The sequence below is a fragment of the Ranitomeya variabilis genome, chromosome 7 (genome assembly GCF_051348905.1).
Source record: "Ranitomeya variabilis isolate aRanVar5 chromosome 7, aRanVar5.hap1, whole genome shotgun sequence".
Classification (NCBI taxonomy): Eukaryota; Metazoa; Chordata; class Amphibia; order Anura; family Dendrobatidae; genus Ranitomeya; species Ranitomeya variabilis.
In genome coordinates this window covers 88,199,954-88,215,930 of record NC_135238.1, presented here as the reverse complement: position 1 = coordinate 88,215,930, position 15,977 = coordinate 88,199,954, and the positions used below count along the sequence as shown (strand labels likewise).

The 15,977-nt window shown below is 40.3% G+C and overlaps 1 protein-coding gene across 2 annotated transcripts in view; it reads left to right on the top strand.

The window, feature by feature from the left end:
- DNAH7 (dynein axonemal heavy chain 7) overlaps positions 1-15,977 on the top strand; it is a 564,416-nt gene that overhangs the window by 305,856 nt on the left and 242,583 nt on the right. For both annotated transcript variants that reach the window (XM_077275383.1, XM_077275384.1), the window contains exons 28-34: positions 5,197-5,295; positions 6,663-6,911; positions 9,142-9,291; positions 10,512-10,694; positions 12,681-12,857; positions 13,022-13,153; positions 13,311-13,532. In XM_077275383.1, the coding sequence (XP_077131498.1) occupies positions 5,197-5,295; positions 6,663-6,911; positions 9,142-9,291; positions 10,512-10,694; positions 12,681-12,857; positions 13,022-13,153; positions 13,311-13,532 (1,212 nt within the window). The remainder of the gene's footprint in view (positions 1-5,196; positions 5,296-6,662; positions 6,912-9,141; positions 9,292-10,511; positions 10,695-12,680; positions 12,858-13,021; positions 13,154-13,310; positions 13,533-15,977) is intronic.

Genomic DNA, 15,977 nt, shown 5'->3' with positions numbered 1-15,977 from the left:
CCACAGTTCTGCACTACCCTATAGCTCCTCGCTCATCACTGTCTATCGCTCTACACGTGCCCTCCATTCTGAAACAGACCTAAGACTAACATCCTCCATAATCCGAACCTCCAGATGATCTGACTGATATACCTAGCCCCCACGTTTTTAAGTTTGCTTTAAAAACACATTTCATTAAACAACCCTATCATTTCGAACAGTGGGGGGAAGTTTGATCCCTTGTTGATTTTGTAAGTTTGCCCATTTTAACATTGAGAGTCAGAATGTCAAAAATAAAATCCAGAAAATCACATTGTATAAATTATATAAATGTATTTACATTTTGCAGTGAGAAATAAGTGTTTGATTCCTCTGGCAAACTTGTTGTGAACTCTATTTCTGGGCTCCCTCTTGTGGTCACAAGTGGTACTGTGTGAGTGCTGTCTTTCTGCAGGTTGTGACTGGCATTAGCTGTCTCGTTATCTGTGGGCTGGTTTTCTATTTAAGCTCACTTGGACTCTCAGTCCATGCCTGCTGTCAATGTATTCAGTGCTATTCTGATTCCTTCTGACTACCTTGCTACCAGTCTCTTCAAGAGAAGCTAAGTTTCCGTTTTGTTCATTTTTTGATCATCTGTGTTCAATATGTTTCTTGTCCAGCTTGCTAATATGTGATTTCCAGCTTGCTGGTAGCTCTAGGGGGCTGAGTTTCTCCCCCCCCCACACCGTTAGTTGGTGTGGGGGTCTTGAATTCTCAGCGTGGATATTTTGGTAGGGTTTTTTGCTGACCGCACCGTTCTCTATCTGTTTTCTGCTATCTAGTATTAGCGGGCCTCATTTGCTGAATCTGTTTTCATTCCTACGTGTGTCTTTTCTCCTTACCTCACCGTTGTTATTTGTTGGGGGCTTCCTATATCTTTGGGGTTATTTCTCTTGAGGCAAGTGAGGTCTTGCTTTCTCTTTAGGGGTAGTCAGTTTCTCAGGCTGCGTCGAGACGTCCAGGATTTTAGGCACGTTCACCGGCTACCTTTAGTGTGTTTGGATAGGATCAGATTTGCGGTCAGTCCAGTTACCACCTCCCTAGAGCTTGTTCTTTGCCTATTAACTTAGCTGGTATTTCCTGTGATCCCCAGCCACTGGGATCATAACACAAACTAGACTTAATAGTTGGTGGCAAAACCCTTGTTGGCAAGCACAGCAGTCAGATGTTTTTTTATAGTTGATGATGAGGTTTTCGCACGTCAGGAGGAAGTTTGGTCCACTTCTCTGCAGATTCTCTCTAAATCATTAAAATTTTGAGGCTGTTGCTTTGCAACTTGGACCTTCAACTCCCTCCATAAGTTTTGTATGGGATTAAGGTCTGGAGACTGGCTAGGCCACTCCATGACCTTAATGCTTCTTTTTGAGCCACTCTTTTGTTGCCTTGGCTGTATGTTTTGTGTCATTGTCTTGCTGGAATACAAAGCCACTACCCATTTTTAATGTCCTGGCAGAGGGAAGGAGGTTGTCACTCAGGATTTTACAGTACATGGCTCCATCCATTCTCCCATTGATGCGGTGAAGTAGTCCTGTGTCTTAGCAGAGAAACACCCCAAAACATGTTTTCACCTCCATGCTTGACAGTGGGGACTGTGTTCTTTGGGTCATAGGCATCATTCTCTTCCTCCAAACATGGCGAGTTGAGTTAATGCCAAATACTTCAATTTTTGTCTCCTCTGACCACAGCACCTTCTCCCAATCACTCACAGAATCATTCAGTTGTTCATTGGCAAACTTCAGACGGGCCTGCACATGTGCCTTCTTGAGCAGGTGGACCTTGCGGGCACTGCAGGATTCTCAAGCCTTTACGGCGTAATGTGTTACCAATGGTTTTCTTGGTGACTGTGTTCACAGCTGCCTTGAGATCTTTAAAAATTTCCCCCCGTGTAGTTTTAGGCTGATCTCTCACCTTCCTCATGATCAAGGATACCCCACGAGGTGAGATTTTGTATGGTGCCCCAGATCGATGTCATTTGGCAGTCATTTTGTATTTCTTCCATTTTCTTACTATTGCACCAACAGTTGTCTCCTTCTCACCAAGTGTCTTACTTATGGTTTTGTAGCCCATTCGAGCTTTGTGCAGTTCTATGATCTTGTCCCTCACATCCTTATAAAGCTCTTTGGTTTTGTCCATGTTGTAGAGGTTAGAGTCTGACAAATAAATTGAGTCTGTGGACAGGAATCTTTTATAAAGCTAACTGTGTAAGACTGCTGTCTTTAATGCAGGTAACGAGTTGATTAGGAGCGTGTGACTGGTCTGTAGGAGCCCGAACTCTTAATGGTTGGTAGGGGATCAAATACTTATTTCTCACTGCAAAATGCAAATAAATTTATATAATGTGAGTTTCTGGATTTTATTTTTGATATTCTCTCAATATTAAAATTAACCTACCCTTAATATTATAGACTGTTCATGTCTTTGTCAGTGGGCATACTTACAACATCAGCAAAGGATCAAATACTTATTTCCTCCACTGTAACGCTTCCTTATTTCCTCCTTCTAAATATTATTCAGAAGCTGCTCCCTGCTATTCATCTATCTCCACACCCTCCATGCAAATGATAACTGCACTCGATAATTGCATTTAAACACACTGGCTGATGACCGGATCATGCAGCGTTATATGAAAATCCCTGTTTATTACAATTGCTAGGCCTGAAATAACAAGCACTTTTCACTTATTGTGTTTCCCCTATTACCTTGTAGATTGTAAGCTTGCAAGCAGGGACCTCACTCCTAATTCAGGAAATTGAGTTGAGGATTTGGTAAAGACTTACGGTATATTGTCCTCAATGCTGAAATTTTCAGGAAGATACTTATTCATCTTTCAGTACCATCAATGCGGCTTTTCATTGGATCCACATTTATTCTGCAACAGGCCAAACATACACCCAGTGGCATTAAAAGCTATGTTCACAGTAAAGTCCTGGATGTGATAATATGGCCACCATAAAGCCCTGATCTCAACATCCTCAAGTCTGTCTGGTATTACACATAGAGACAGGAGATAACGTATGTGGTCAATTCTGGATTACAGTGGAACAATCTCCCTTTTGAATTCCTTCAAAAACTATGTGCTAGTGTACCAAGAAGAATGGATGCTTCTTTGAAGGCAAAGGGTGGTGGTCACTCAAAATATTATTAAATTGATATATACCTATACTGCTCAAAACTGAAATTGCAACACCAAGAAGAAAATGTTGTGGAACTATGGAAATTACAGGATTGATAGACATGTACGATTTGCCCTTGATAAAAAAAAACAGTATAATGGTGACAACATTTTCAAAAAACCTCTTGTTTATTCAGGACTGGGTATGAGCACCACACACAGAACTACACCCACTTGCATGCTTTGGCTGTTATCAATGAGGTTATTAATGGTTGTCTGAGAAATGTTCTGCCATGCTGAATTCACTTTGGCACACAAATCATCAAGATCCTGTTCATGGAATGGCAGCATCTGACCCAGCACTCCCAGGCACCAAGACCAGTGTGAACAACACTGGTCCTAATGTCTCAGAGCCATGGTCTTATGACTAAGGCCTCTTTCACACTTCCGTCTTTCTTTTTCCATCACAATGCGTAGTTTTGTGAAAAAAAAACGGATCCAGCAAATGTTTCTGCTGGATCCGTTTTTTTCTCATAGACTTGTAATAGCGACGGATTGTGACGGATGGCCTTCTGTTTCATCCGTCGTGCACTGGATCCGTCGTAAAATTGCTGTCCGTCAGGCGGAGACAACGCACAGAGGGACATTTTTTCTGTACGTCGGAAAATCGCTCAGCGACGGATCCTACGCTGCCCGTCGTTGGCTATAATTGAAGCATATGGGCGCAGGATCCGTCGCCTGTCAAAAGCAGGAATCCAGCGATGGATGCCGTCTTTTGAAACTGAGCATGTGCAGAAGAATTTCCCGTCAGGGAAATTCTCTCTCGCTCTCTTTTTACTATTGATGCTGCCTATGCAGCATCAATAGTAAAAAGATATAATGTTAAAAATAGTTTAAAAAAAATTTGTGATATTCTTACCTTCCGGCGTCCCCCGCAGCCTTCCCGCAGCCTTCCCAATGCTAGCGATGCTCCCAGCTTCTCCAGTTCCCAGTAATGCATTGCGAGACAATGACCTGTGATGATGTAGCGGTCTTATGAGACCGCTACATCATCGGATCATTTCGCAATGCATTACTGGGAACAGGAGCTGCCGGCAGCATCTCGAGCATCGGGAAGGCCGCGGAAGGCTGCGGGGGACGCCAGAAGGTAAGAATATCATGATTTTTTATTTTTTTAACTTATTTTTAACCTGGGTTGTGTTGTGCATGCATTTTCACCACAGAAAAACGTATACACAACGGGTGCACATAGCCTCGACGGATCCATCACAAAAAAAGGACCCAGTGCATTTGTTTTTTACAATCTGCACAAGATCTGTCTTTTCAACATTTTGTTGGATTGTTACTGATTGTAAAAAATGAAAGTGTGAAAGAGGCCTAAAGGTACCGTCACACTCAGCGACGCTGCGGCGATATAGACAACGAGCCGACCTAAACTAGATCGCTGGAGCGTCGCTGTTTAGGTCGCTGTAGAGATGTCAAACACAGCAACTCCAGAACGATGCAGGAGCGATCCAGTGACGTAACGGCGACTCACTTCTCGTTCTCGCTGGTTGTTAGCTCCATGTCAAACAGCCGGAGTGTACCGACTGGCTAGAAGGAGACGCTGCAACGCCCCCTATGCTCGTTGTTGGCGTCGTTGCTTTTGATGTCAAACATGACGATACACGCCGACCTGGTGACGAAATAAAGTTCTGGACTTCTAGCTCCGACCAGCGATGGCACAGCGAGATCCAGATCGCTGCTGCGTGTCAAACACAACGAGATCGCTATCCAGGACGCTGCAACGTCACGGATTGTTGTCGTTCTCTTTGCAAAGTTGCTGAGTGTGATGGTACCTTAAGTCATTGGCTGCTGTGTATAGAACCTTCCTTACAGTACCTGGGATAAAGGGATGTATTGTTTTATGAGCACATCTGTTTCTTATACAATTTCCATTTATTTGCCATGGTCATTAGCAATATAAAGTGTTAGTAGATTTCTCTATGCCCATGCACCTAAATTGTTTTCATAGGTCCTAAGTGTTAAATATTTAATGTTTACATTGATTAATTTATATTTTACAGCTGAAATATCCAAATGAAAATGAAGAGATTTTGCTCCTTAGATCTATAATTGATGTAAATCTGCCAAAATTTCTGTCCCATGATCTGCCTCTTTTTGAGGTAAGTCCTACAATTCTTAATATAGTTGTCCAAAAACCAGTTATTGAGGGTAATAAAGACAATTGGGAGTCTTAACAATGGAATATTTAAGAAAAGGGAAAAGATAATTTAGGTCTCAATTTGCACTGCACTTCTGACATGTCTCAGCGATTACTTCTCCTCCAGAGTGAAATTTTGCTTCTTGCCTAGTCTCCTAAATAGCTTTAAGTAGTCCTAAATTTCATTCAATTACTGTATAGTTCAGTATTCATAGATTACGGATTCTGTCAGGAATTAAGGCAAGGATTTTGTGAAGAATTTTTACCAAATCTACTAACATTCCGTCAGAGTGCATGTGAACAGGGTATTTTTTGCTCCATTCACATGCTCTGCTCAGAGTAATGAACATGGCGTGGGTTATAAAATCCACATTATGTTCGTTATTCATGTGGATTCTATGCTAAAAATTCACAGATTAGCTCCATTAAACTAGAGTAGAGCTAATCCAAAATATGTTTTTCAAGTCCTGTTGTTTCAAATCCTGACAGTAGCTGCTGTTGAATGTGACGCTGATGCTGCTCATCACTGCTCCCCCTCCCTTCTGGGATTTAGAGATCGTGGACATGGCCTACTCCTGGCTTCTGGAACCGCCACCTGATATCATCTCCTCCATGCAGTCTGAGATCAGGGGGCGTGGCTACCCATTCCAAGCCACGCCCACTGATCTGTGCTGTAATATCCCAGTGGGGAGGAGGAGCATTGAGGAGCAGAACTCGTTTATTCGTGATAATGCTATTTTCATGTTAACATGTAAGCAATCATTTTAATTATTTGTCTTAGGTTCTTGGAAATGGTGTTTGAAAAATGAATGTCTTTGACGATATTGGCCCCGATTCATCATTGCCTTTACATCTATTTTTATCTTGTTTTGCTACTTTTTAGTTTGCACTTGATTCATTAGACTATTCAAGCCTTTTTTGCAATCTATTTTATATGTGCTCACTTGTTTTTTTGTTTTTTTCATTTTCCCATATGTGGGTGAATTTTAATGATTATAAATGTTTTCAACAATTTGCGACTTTTCACAAAATTTGGCTCAACTCTTCTCCATGCGCCCCCTGTGTAGTTTTATACATGTCTTTCAAAAAAAATTTATTTTTTTGTGAAATTTTGAAAAATTTGCAACTTTTTGTTCAAAAAGCCGCAAAAATGGTAATGACAAGAACGTAGTCCTTTATTTTGACTTTGCCCCAAATTCATGAGCTGCGTGCACCATTTTGATGAATTTGGCACAATAAGCGTCAGCGGATACCACAAGAGAAAAGAAAAGAAAAGTGACGTAAAACAAACAAATGATGGTGAGCTTGTACGTTCTGTGCTTTCCTTAGGGCATTACGTCTGATCTGTTTCCTGGAGTGAAACTTCCAAAAGCGGATTATAAGATCTTCATGGAGGCAATAAAAGAAAATTGTGATCGAATGAATTTGCAGATGACCAACTTCTTTGCAGAAAAAATTCTGCAGATATATGAAATGATGATTGTGCGCCATGGTTTTATGATTGTTGGAGAGCCTTTTGGTGGCAAGACTTCAGCCTACCGAGTCTTGGCTGCAGCACTGAATGACATTTGTGAAAAGGTATTGCCTAAACATTAGTATTGTTCCTAGCACTTAAGTGTTGTCCTCATGCCTACCTGGGATATTTCTATGTGATCCATCTTGGCAGTGTCTTATAGGGTGTACTGCGGACTTAGGTACCATTTGTCTACCTAGTTCCTACTGATTTATGTAATAATGTAGAAGTATTTGAGAATACCCAACAATATGTACACATATCTCCTGAAATCAATCCTCAAATACCTTTACTTGTCTGATTGTTGCTGAATAGTCAGCATACAGTAAACCAACTTATTTGGATATTTCAGCATGAAAGATATCCGAAGGAACATTGGGACTAGAATTGGAAACGGTTTCGAAAAAAAACAATACGTGCCGTGTTAGAAATTTATTCATAGACCTGCATTTATGCATACAGTATATGGAAACTGACACATTTCAAGTCAGGTGGGAAGCAGAGATAATTATATTTAGTCACTAGATGGTAGCCCGATTCTAACGCATCGGGTATTCTAGAATATGTATGTAGTTTATTTATGAAGATTTTAGAATAATACATTGAATACACAGGATTCGGCCAGCCGTGACCAATTAGTGAAGCGTGGTTCAAATCCCACGCCAATTCGCGGCCGGACTGCGCCTGTCGCTGATTGTTCGCTGCCGGCCACGTAGTATATAGCACAGCCACGTAGTATATAACAGCCCATGTAGTAACTAGCACAGCCACGTAGTACATAGCACAGCCACGTAGTATATTGCACAGCCACGTAGTATATAGCACAGCCACGTAGTATATAGCACAGTCCACGGAGTATATAGCACAGCCCACGGAGTATATCAGCACAGCCTACAGAGTATAAAGCACAGCCACGTAGTATATAACACAGCCCATGGAGTATATAGCACAGCCACCTAGTATATAGCACAGCCCACGGAGTGTATAACAGCCCACATAGCATATAATACAGCCACATATTTTATAACAGCCCATGTAGCATACAACACAGCTCACATAGTATATAACAGCCCACGCACACAGTATATAACACAGCCCATGTAGTGTATAACAGCCCATGTAGTGTACAACACAGCCCACGTAGTGTATAACACAGCCCACGTAGTGTATAACACAGGCCAAGTAGTATATAACATCCCACGTAGTGTATAACACAGCCCACGTAGTATATAGCACAGCCCACAAAGTTTATAGCACAGCCATGTAGTATATTGCACAGCCACATAGTATATTGCACAGCCACGCAGTATATTGCACAGCCCATGTAGTATATTGCACAGCCCACGTAGTATATTGCACAGCCAACATTGTATATTGCACAGCCCATGTAGTATATTGCACAGCCCACGTATTATATTGCACAGCCCACATAGTATATTGCACAGCCCACGTAGTATATAGCAATGTGGGCATCATATCCCTGTTAAAAAAAAGAATTAAAATAAAAAATAGTTATATACTCTCCTTCTGTTGGCCCCCGGATCCAGGCGAAGCGTTTACGGATGCTCCTCGTGCGCTCCGGTCCCAAGAGTCCATTGCGGTCTCGCGAGATGATGACGTAGCGGTCCCGCGAGACCGCTACGTCATCATCTCGCGAGATCGCAATGCATAGAGCGGTCACCGGAGCGTCGCGAGGAGCGGGAAAGGCCTGTTCTGGATCCGAGGGGCCGACGGACGGTGAGTATATAACTATTTTTTTTTTCATTATTATTTTTAACATTAGATCTTTTTACTATTGATGCTGCATAGGCAGCATTAATAGTAAAAAGGTGGTCACACAGGGTTAATAGCAGCATTAACGGAGTGCGTTACACCGCGGCATAACGCGGTCCGTTAACGCTGCCATTAACCCTGTGTGAGCGCTGACTGGAGGGGAGTATGGAGCGGGCACTGACTGCGGGGATTAAGGAGCGGCCATTTTGCCACCGGACTGTGCCCGTCGCTGATTGGTCATGGCTGTTTTGCCGCTACCAATCAGAGACTTGGGATTTCCATTACAGACAGACAGACAGACGGAAGTGACCCTTAGACAATTATATAGTAGATGTGGATTCTCATGAATCTCAATGACAGCACTAATCAGATGGGAAACAAAAGGGGCTTACTGTGGTTGGAATCTCATACAACAGTGCTTAAATGTCTACATGTTATAGGCATTCCTATGCTGCAGAGAAGGGTCCTGGTCAACAGTTTATAATAGACCGCTTGATATAAAATGTTTTTGTTTTTTTTCAGGGCCTTTTAGATGAAAATAAGGTTCAAATTACAGTACTGAACCCAAAATCAATAACTATGGGTCAACTTTATGGACAGTTTGATCCAGTGTCTCATGAATGGTCAGATGGAATATTGGCTGTTAGTTTCAGGGCATTTGCTTCTTCAATGGTAAGTTGCCATGTCTATAATGATATTCCATGGAATTGCCCTCTTAATTGTATTTATATATACAGCGTTCTACATAAATGAGTACACCTGCTTTGAAAAGTAAAATTTTAATCAACATCTCACTAAACACAAGAACAATTTTAAAAATTTTGACAAGACTGAGTTTCATAGGACATTTTTATAACTCATAGCATAACCGTAAGGTTAATAATATAACGTTCATTACAAAATCTTCAGTTTTACTCAAATTAATCAATTAAAAAAATGAATACATGCTACATCAAAAACTACTACATCTAGTATTTTGTATGTATTGCAAAAGTGGCCTTAGATGTGTGTTTTACAACATTGTCATGTTGGAAACGTGCCTGTCTACCATGGTCACATTCAATATAGAAAAGTACATCTGTTAATTCATGATACCATCAATGAAATATGGCTCCCTGATATGAGCAGTCATTCAGCCACGTATTATGACACTGCTACCAACATGATTCACTGTAGGCACCATATATTTTTCTTTGTACTCCTCACCTTTGCAATGCCATTCAGTTTTGACGCTAATAGTTACAAAAACATTTATCTTGGTCCCATCACTCCAGAGTAGTTTTCCGATTTTTCAGCATGAACCCTGGAAAATTGTAGTTGGGCTTTTTTATCCATAGGCTTTAAGAGAGGCTTCCTTCATAGATAACACCTATGCATGCCATTCCTTTGTAGTGTATGCCGTGTTGTGTCACAGAAAACACCCCGGTTTGGCTTTCTACTTCCTTAGCTAAGTACAGTGGACTAGCATGTTGATTTTCTTCATACTTCTTCATCACCAGATGTCCCTGTTACTTTCTGTGGTCAGCCTGGAGAGATGGTTGCAGCTCCATCTTTGTTACATTTATCTCTTTTGCTGCAATATTCTTGCTGAGAAGTAAAGCTTTGCTTTGCTGATCTTCATGTAGACCTTTCTCAGGTCTTGTGACACTATTATTCCAACTGGTGCCATTGCTGACGGCATGAGATGGGAAGGGGTTTACTTTGTTGAGTTATGCCCTTTCATAGTCAGTTGTCTGCTGGATCAACAACAAGGCATTTCTTCTCTTGTTTTGTTCACTAATGTAACTTCTATTTTTTAATTGAATTAACTATTCATCTGATGAGGGTAACACTACCTTCATTTTGCTATAAAACTGGACTTTCTAAAAGAATTAATGTTTATATGCTTTTAGACTCCAGATAGAAAATGGCTTATTTTTGATGGACCAGTTGATGCTGTATGGATTGAAAACATGAATACAGTGTTAGATGACAACAAAAAGTTGTGTTTGATGAGTGGAGAGATTATTCAGATGTCTCCTCAAATGAGCCTGATATTCGAGCCTATGGATTTAGAAGTAGCGTCTCCTGCCACAGTAAGTATCCACAGCTTTTCTGGTGGGGAAATGTTTAAACTATTTAATAATCTGAAGATGTAGAATTACGAGATGCACCTAACATTCGGTCATTTTTTAGATACACTTGCCTAAATCTTACCTTATAGGTTTGTCTTATGAGGCTGAACATGGCTGTTTTCTTCAAAAATAGCACTACATCAATTCACAGATTCTATATAGTATTAAAGCAAAACTGTCACCTACAATAATGCTATTTACCTGCAGATATAGGGATAATCTCCAGGTATAAAGGGTTACAATGCTGTCCGGCGGCCCTACTGAAAGTGAAAGTGCGGCTTTCGGGAGAAAATGAACTTTATTCCTCTCGGTAGCCCCAGCTTTCAGTCATAGAGGTGGTGAGCAAAGTGCTTAATTCACAGCTAAGAACACTGTGAGCATCAATTATAAGCATTCTCTATGACTTGAATGACCACCTGATGCGCTGCAGAGCCAGCTGCCAATCAAAGTGCTGGGCGTAATACAGCCTCCACTCAGTGTAGTGAGTAGTGACTGTAGCCGCTCTGCAGGTGTTAAGGATTAGGGTTGTGCACACAGTGGCTTTAGTGACCACTCCTTATACTGTAGGTTATAATCACACTTTGCACCTTGATTGACAGCTGGCTCTACAGCATATTAATACTACCAAAGGAATAAAGTTCATTTTTTTACTATAGCTATTTACTTGTGGATTAACTCTTTATCTTCAGGTAGATATCGGTTCCCTTTGCTTTCACTTCAGTTTAGCTGAGTTTCCATACCAGACACAACCCATGGCGAGGAGTAGTCCTATTTGACCACCATAGCCTTTTTTTCAATTTGAACTTTTTGAAAGTAATCCAGTGACTAGATATTTTTGTCACATATGTGTTATGATAATACCTGGCCTCTCGGTCTCTTCTTATTTTGTACATCTAATTATTGTATTAAAAGGAACCTGTCAGACACTTTTATCTGCCCAAACCATTATACGATTGTGTAGTGCTTGAAAAGAAAAGCCAGTCAATCCCATTATGAGCAAAAAGTGCTGCATCAGCACTGAGAAATTGTGATTTGAATTTCAGTCTGGAAGTGCATTGGGGCTTGACGATTCACTTAAACAGCTCCTCAGCCTCCGCTTCATTCCTAAACTAACAGTGCATCCCCTAGCTGATTGGCAGGTCATTTGCTCTGGCACGCTGGCCACTGGCCTGTCAGTCAGCCAGTAAGGGATGCTGCAAATTCTAGAATATAGTGCAGGCTAAGGAACTGTTGTGCATCGTCACGCCCCAATGCACTTCCACACTTAACTTCAAAATCCGATTTCTTGTTGCTGAAGAAGTACTTTGGGGTTGCAAAAGGATCTACTGGCTTGTTTTTAAGGAACTACACCATCATATTTTTGGATTTTTTTTCTGATAGGTTCTTTAGTACTTGTAGAAACACATGCCCAATAGTTCAATCAGAGTAAATCCTGCTATTGTGAGGATCAGCCAGTGGGAGTTGGCACACTAGAACAGATTCTCTGCTATCTCTTCTAGGTTTCTGAATAATAAAGTATAAGACAGAATCCTTTACTGCTCTGCGTGAGTGCAGGCCTACTTTATCTTGTGTCTTCTCCTCTTTCTAAATCTGTGGTTATTTTCTCTTTCCAACCATTTCTTCTTAGCATTGCTTTGGGTTAGCACACTGAGAGTGACGTACATGCCGTGCTTTTTCCTGTTTTTACTTTTCTATGAATTGGGAAACATCTTTTCTAGTTAGGAATACCAGGGGCCTATGAAAATTTTTTTTTATACATTTAAAACTGTACCTTAAGGTCACATGACACGTTATTTTCCAATACTATCAGTGATTCTAAAACAAATGGTGGTATCATCGCAAGATAGCGTTGTACATTTTAGATGCCTGGTAGATGATTTTTCCCCTCAGAGTGTAGATAAATTGATGGGAGAGAGAATAATCATATCTAATTTTTAATTTTTACAGGTATCTAGATGTGGAATGATTTACATGGAACCAACTATGCTTGGATGGAGACCAGTTATGGTTTCCTGGCTCAACATTTTACCTACTGGACTCAGCAAAATGCATAAAAGTTTTATTGAAGGGTTGTTTGATAGGATGGTTCCTCCGTGCCTTCAAATGATTCGAAAATGTGCCAAGGTAATAAAAAACTTACTAACAATACATTTCTGAGCATACATATACACGACAATACAAGTGTTTATTATGGACACCAAGTTGTTAGGAGGAAATTTCCATATCTACATATGTTGTAGAATATGTGTGTGTTTTCCATTGATTATTCTTTCTTTCTTGATATTTAGGAATTGTCACCAACTTCTGATACAAATTTAGTCCGATCTCTTATGAATCTGATGGATTGTATGTTGGATGAGTTTTCAGATGAATCTGTAATTCATAGCATGAATGAGAGGGACATTTGCTCGTGGCTAGAGGTATGTAGATCAATTCAACAGCATTTGGAAGCTTATTGAACTGAGGATTTATGTGTCACCAATCCACTTCAGGATAAAATGTCCACTTGAGTTTTGAAGCCCACTACAGCTGAATTAGACAATCCAGTTTTAATCCTGAGTATTTTTCCTCTTCAAGGGCATTTTTTTGTTTTCTCTGGTTTGGTCCATTGGAGGAAGCTGTAAGGAAGACGATCATGTGAAGTTTGACAAACTCCTGAGGGAAATTATTGAAGGACCACTTAGTGAAGAAACAAGGACTCGATTTAAAATCTTACATCCTGTTGATCCACCTGAAAAGCCTTTTACCGTTCCCATTCCCAAAGAAAACACTGTTTATGACTATCGATTTGTAAAAGAGGTAAATCTTTCATGCATTTTGTAACAATTCATATGACTAAAAATAGTTTTGGGAGGACATGTTATTGCTCACAGGCTTTAGTTCCAGATGATACAACCAATGTTACATTCTGGGCCATATAGGTAGTTTTTGTAGCCACAAATACTGTAAGCAGTCCCTGCTGAACCAGTATGTATTATGGCCATTTTGTGTTAATAATAAACCTTAGTTAAAGGGGTTTTCCAGTGTTAAGCTACACGTCTGCAGTCATTTTATGTAACTCCTGACTCATGAATCCCCACATTGCTTGCACTGCTCGTTGTGAGGCTTCTCCAGTGCCGGCACTGGCAGTGGAACTAGTGTGACCGCAAATATGTGATTTGCATAAATGCGATCACATGCTGACTAGGTGAGTGCGGCATCACTCAATGCAAGTGTACAGACTACAGCAAGGCTGGAAACAGTCTAGTCCAGGAAATGGCCGGGAATATGCAAATCGTACACTTGCGGTCAGGAGAAGCCTCAGTGCACAGTACATGCGTTGTGAGGATTCACAAGTCTGTGTTCACATAGAAAAACTGCAGACTTGTAGCTTCTTTGTGGTGCAAACATTACCCGCTAGTAATTCCTGCAAACAACTTACATAATTGAAAAATGCTCAGGACACAAAATTAAAACATTATCGTTAAAGGACTAAGGCTTTAAAGAAGTGCCCTATAATTATAGACTATTCTACCATATAAATACTTTACAAATTTAAATAAAAATGAGGTGACATAAACACTCCTGAGAATGACACACAGGCAGATAATATCTACATAAGATTTTAGTAAATGAATACAGAGATCCACATTTCAACATCGGACAGATATCTTCCTCAGGCCAGGCATTCTTCTCTTTATAGGCTCAGACTAATCTGCTGGGACATTATATGTAATTGTTCATGTACACCGAAAGGAGCCTCTGTCCTCTGAAGGCTGCAAGTACAATGTTTCTGGTTAGCCAATAAAGGTATCACAAATAAAAGTATTAGCCTAGATTTTTCTGGCTCACAGTACCATAATGTAATTTTTGTTGAATATCACCAAGGCATTGTCAATCTCTGAATCTCTTTCATGTTAAGGGGTCTGAAATTAAATATGCAAGTTTCCTCTTCAGAGAGGATGAGGACTCGATCTCTAGCCCAACATGTACTGTACCACTGTACCTATTGGATGTAACAATCCTAAAAAAAGTATTGACCTTTTAACGAGCCTTGCTACATGACTTAGGATAAGATGTGAATCCAGACACTCATTAAAGGGTTGATGTTGGCTTTTATGATTGCTACATCCAACAAGTAACGCAAGAGTTTAAACCTCCTCCTTACACCGTCAGTCAGAGGCCTCTCTACTAGTCAAATCAGATCTCCTGTTTGCAGTGATGAGAGGCAAACACACCAAAACGTGTCTGCAAGTGGAGTGATATTGACTTTCAGGATTGTTGCATCCAATAGGTTGTGCTAGAGGTTCAAGTCCTCTTCTTTGAATTGCCTATCTGTGTCTGTCATCTTCTGCAGATAGCAATTCTCTGTCACATTTGGGAATGTAAGTTCTTTGAATAATATTAATGTTGAGTCTCACTAGAATATCTTGATCCAAAAACATACAGTAAGTAATATCTCAAGTTGCTAAGGAAACTAAAAATGTTCTATATCTGTTCCTTACAAAATATTATTTGAATTGAAAAACAAAATACTCACCAATTCTCATACAGTCTTTCTTTCCATTCAGAATTGTGAGCTACCTCACCAGTCCACTGACATCAACATCTGGTTGGGAAGGTGGAAGGCGGGTGTTGGTACATATGACCCCAGCAGTCTATAAGTGGCCATTGATTAGCTGCATCCACCTCATTCCATATAAACCATTTTTTACTGTGTAGACAGAGAGTGAAGGTTATTAACACATCCTATTCCTAATTACAACCTTAAAAGTGTGGGGGAAAAAAAACCCTTTCATGGGTAGATGGTTATTTTTGTGTCTGGCAAAACCATGGGACTAGCAACACTAGCCACAGGATAAAGAAAAAATACCACTTCCAAAATAGCACTGTACCTATCTGTTTATAGACTCTTAATTACTTTAGAAAGGAGAACCCGAGTCATAATTATACAAAAGTTATAAAGATTTTATTATTACACGAAAATTACCAATAATAAACATATACAATGTAAAAATTTGTGTGGATACAAAAAGTTTTGATCTGTAGGTGAAATGAAAAAACAGTGGCTGGAGGCCTGGTCAGGAGTACATAATAAAAATGATGCGAACCACCAATTACGGTAATTTTATAAAGCTACTCAAGAGATATCAGCATCATTTGTCCTTCTTATGTCAGGTTGTTCCATTTGTTAACCTATTCCAAATAATGGCAAGAGAGCAATCTAGCGGAGACGCTGTGATGCGGAGTCTGTTGTGGAGTGTA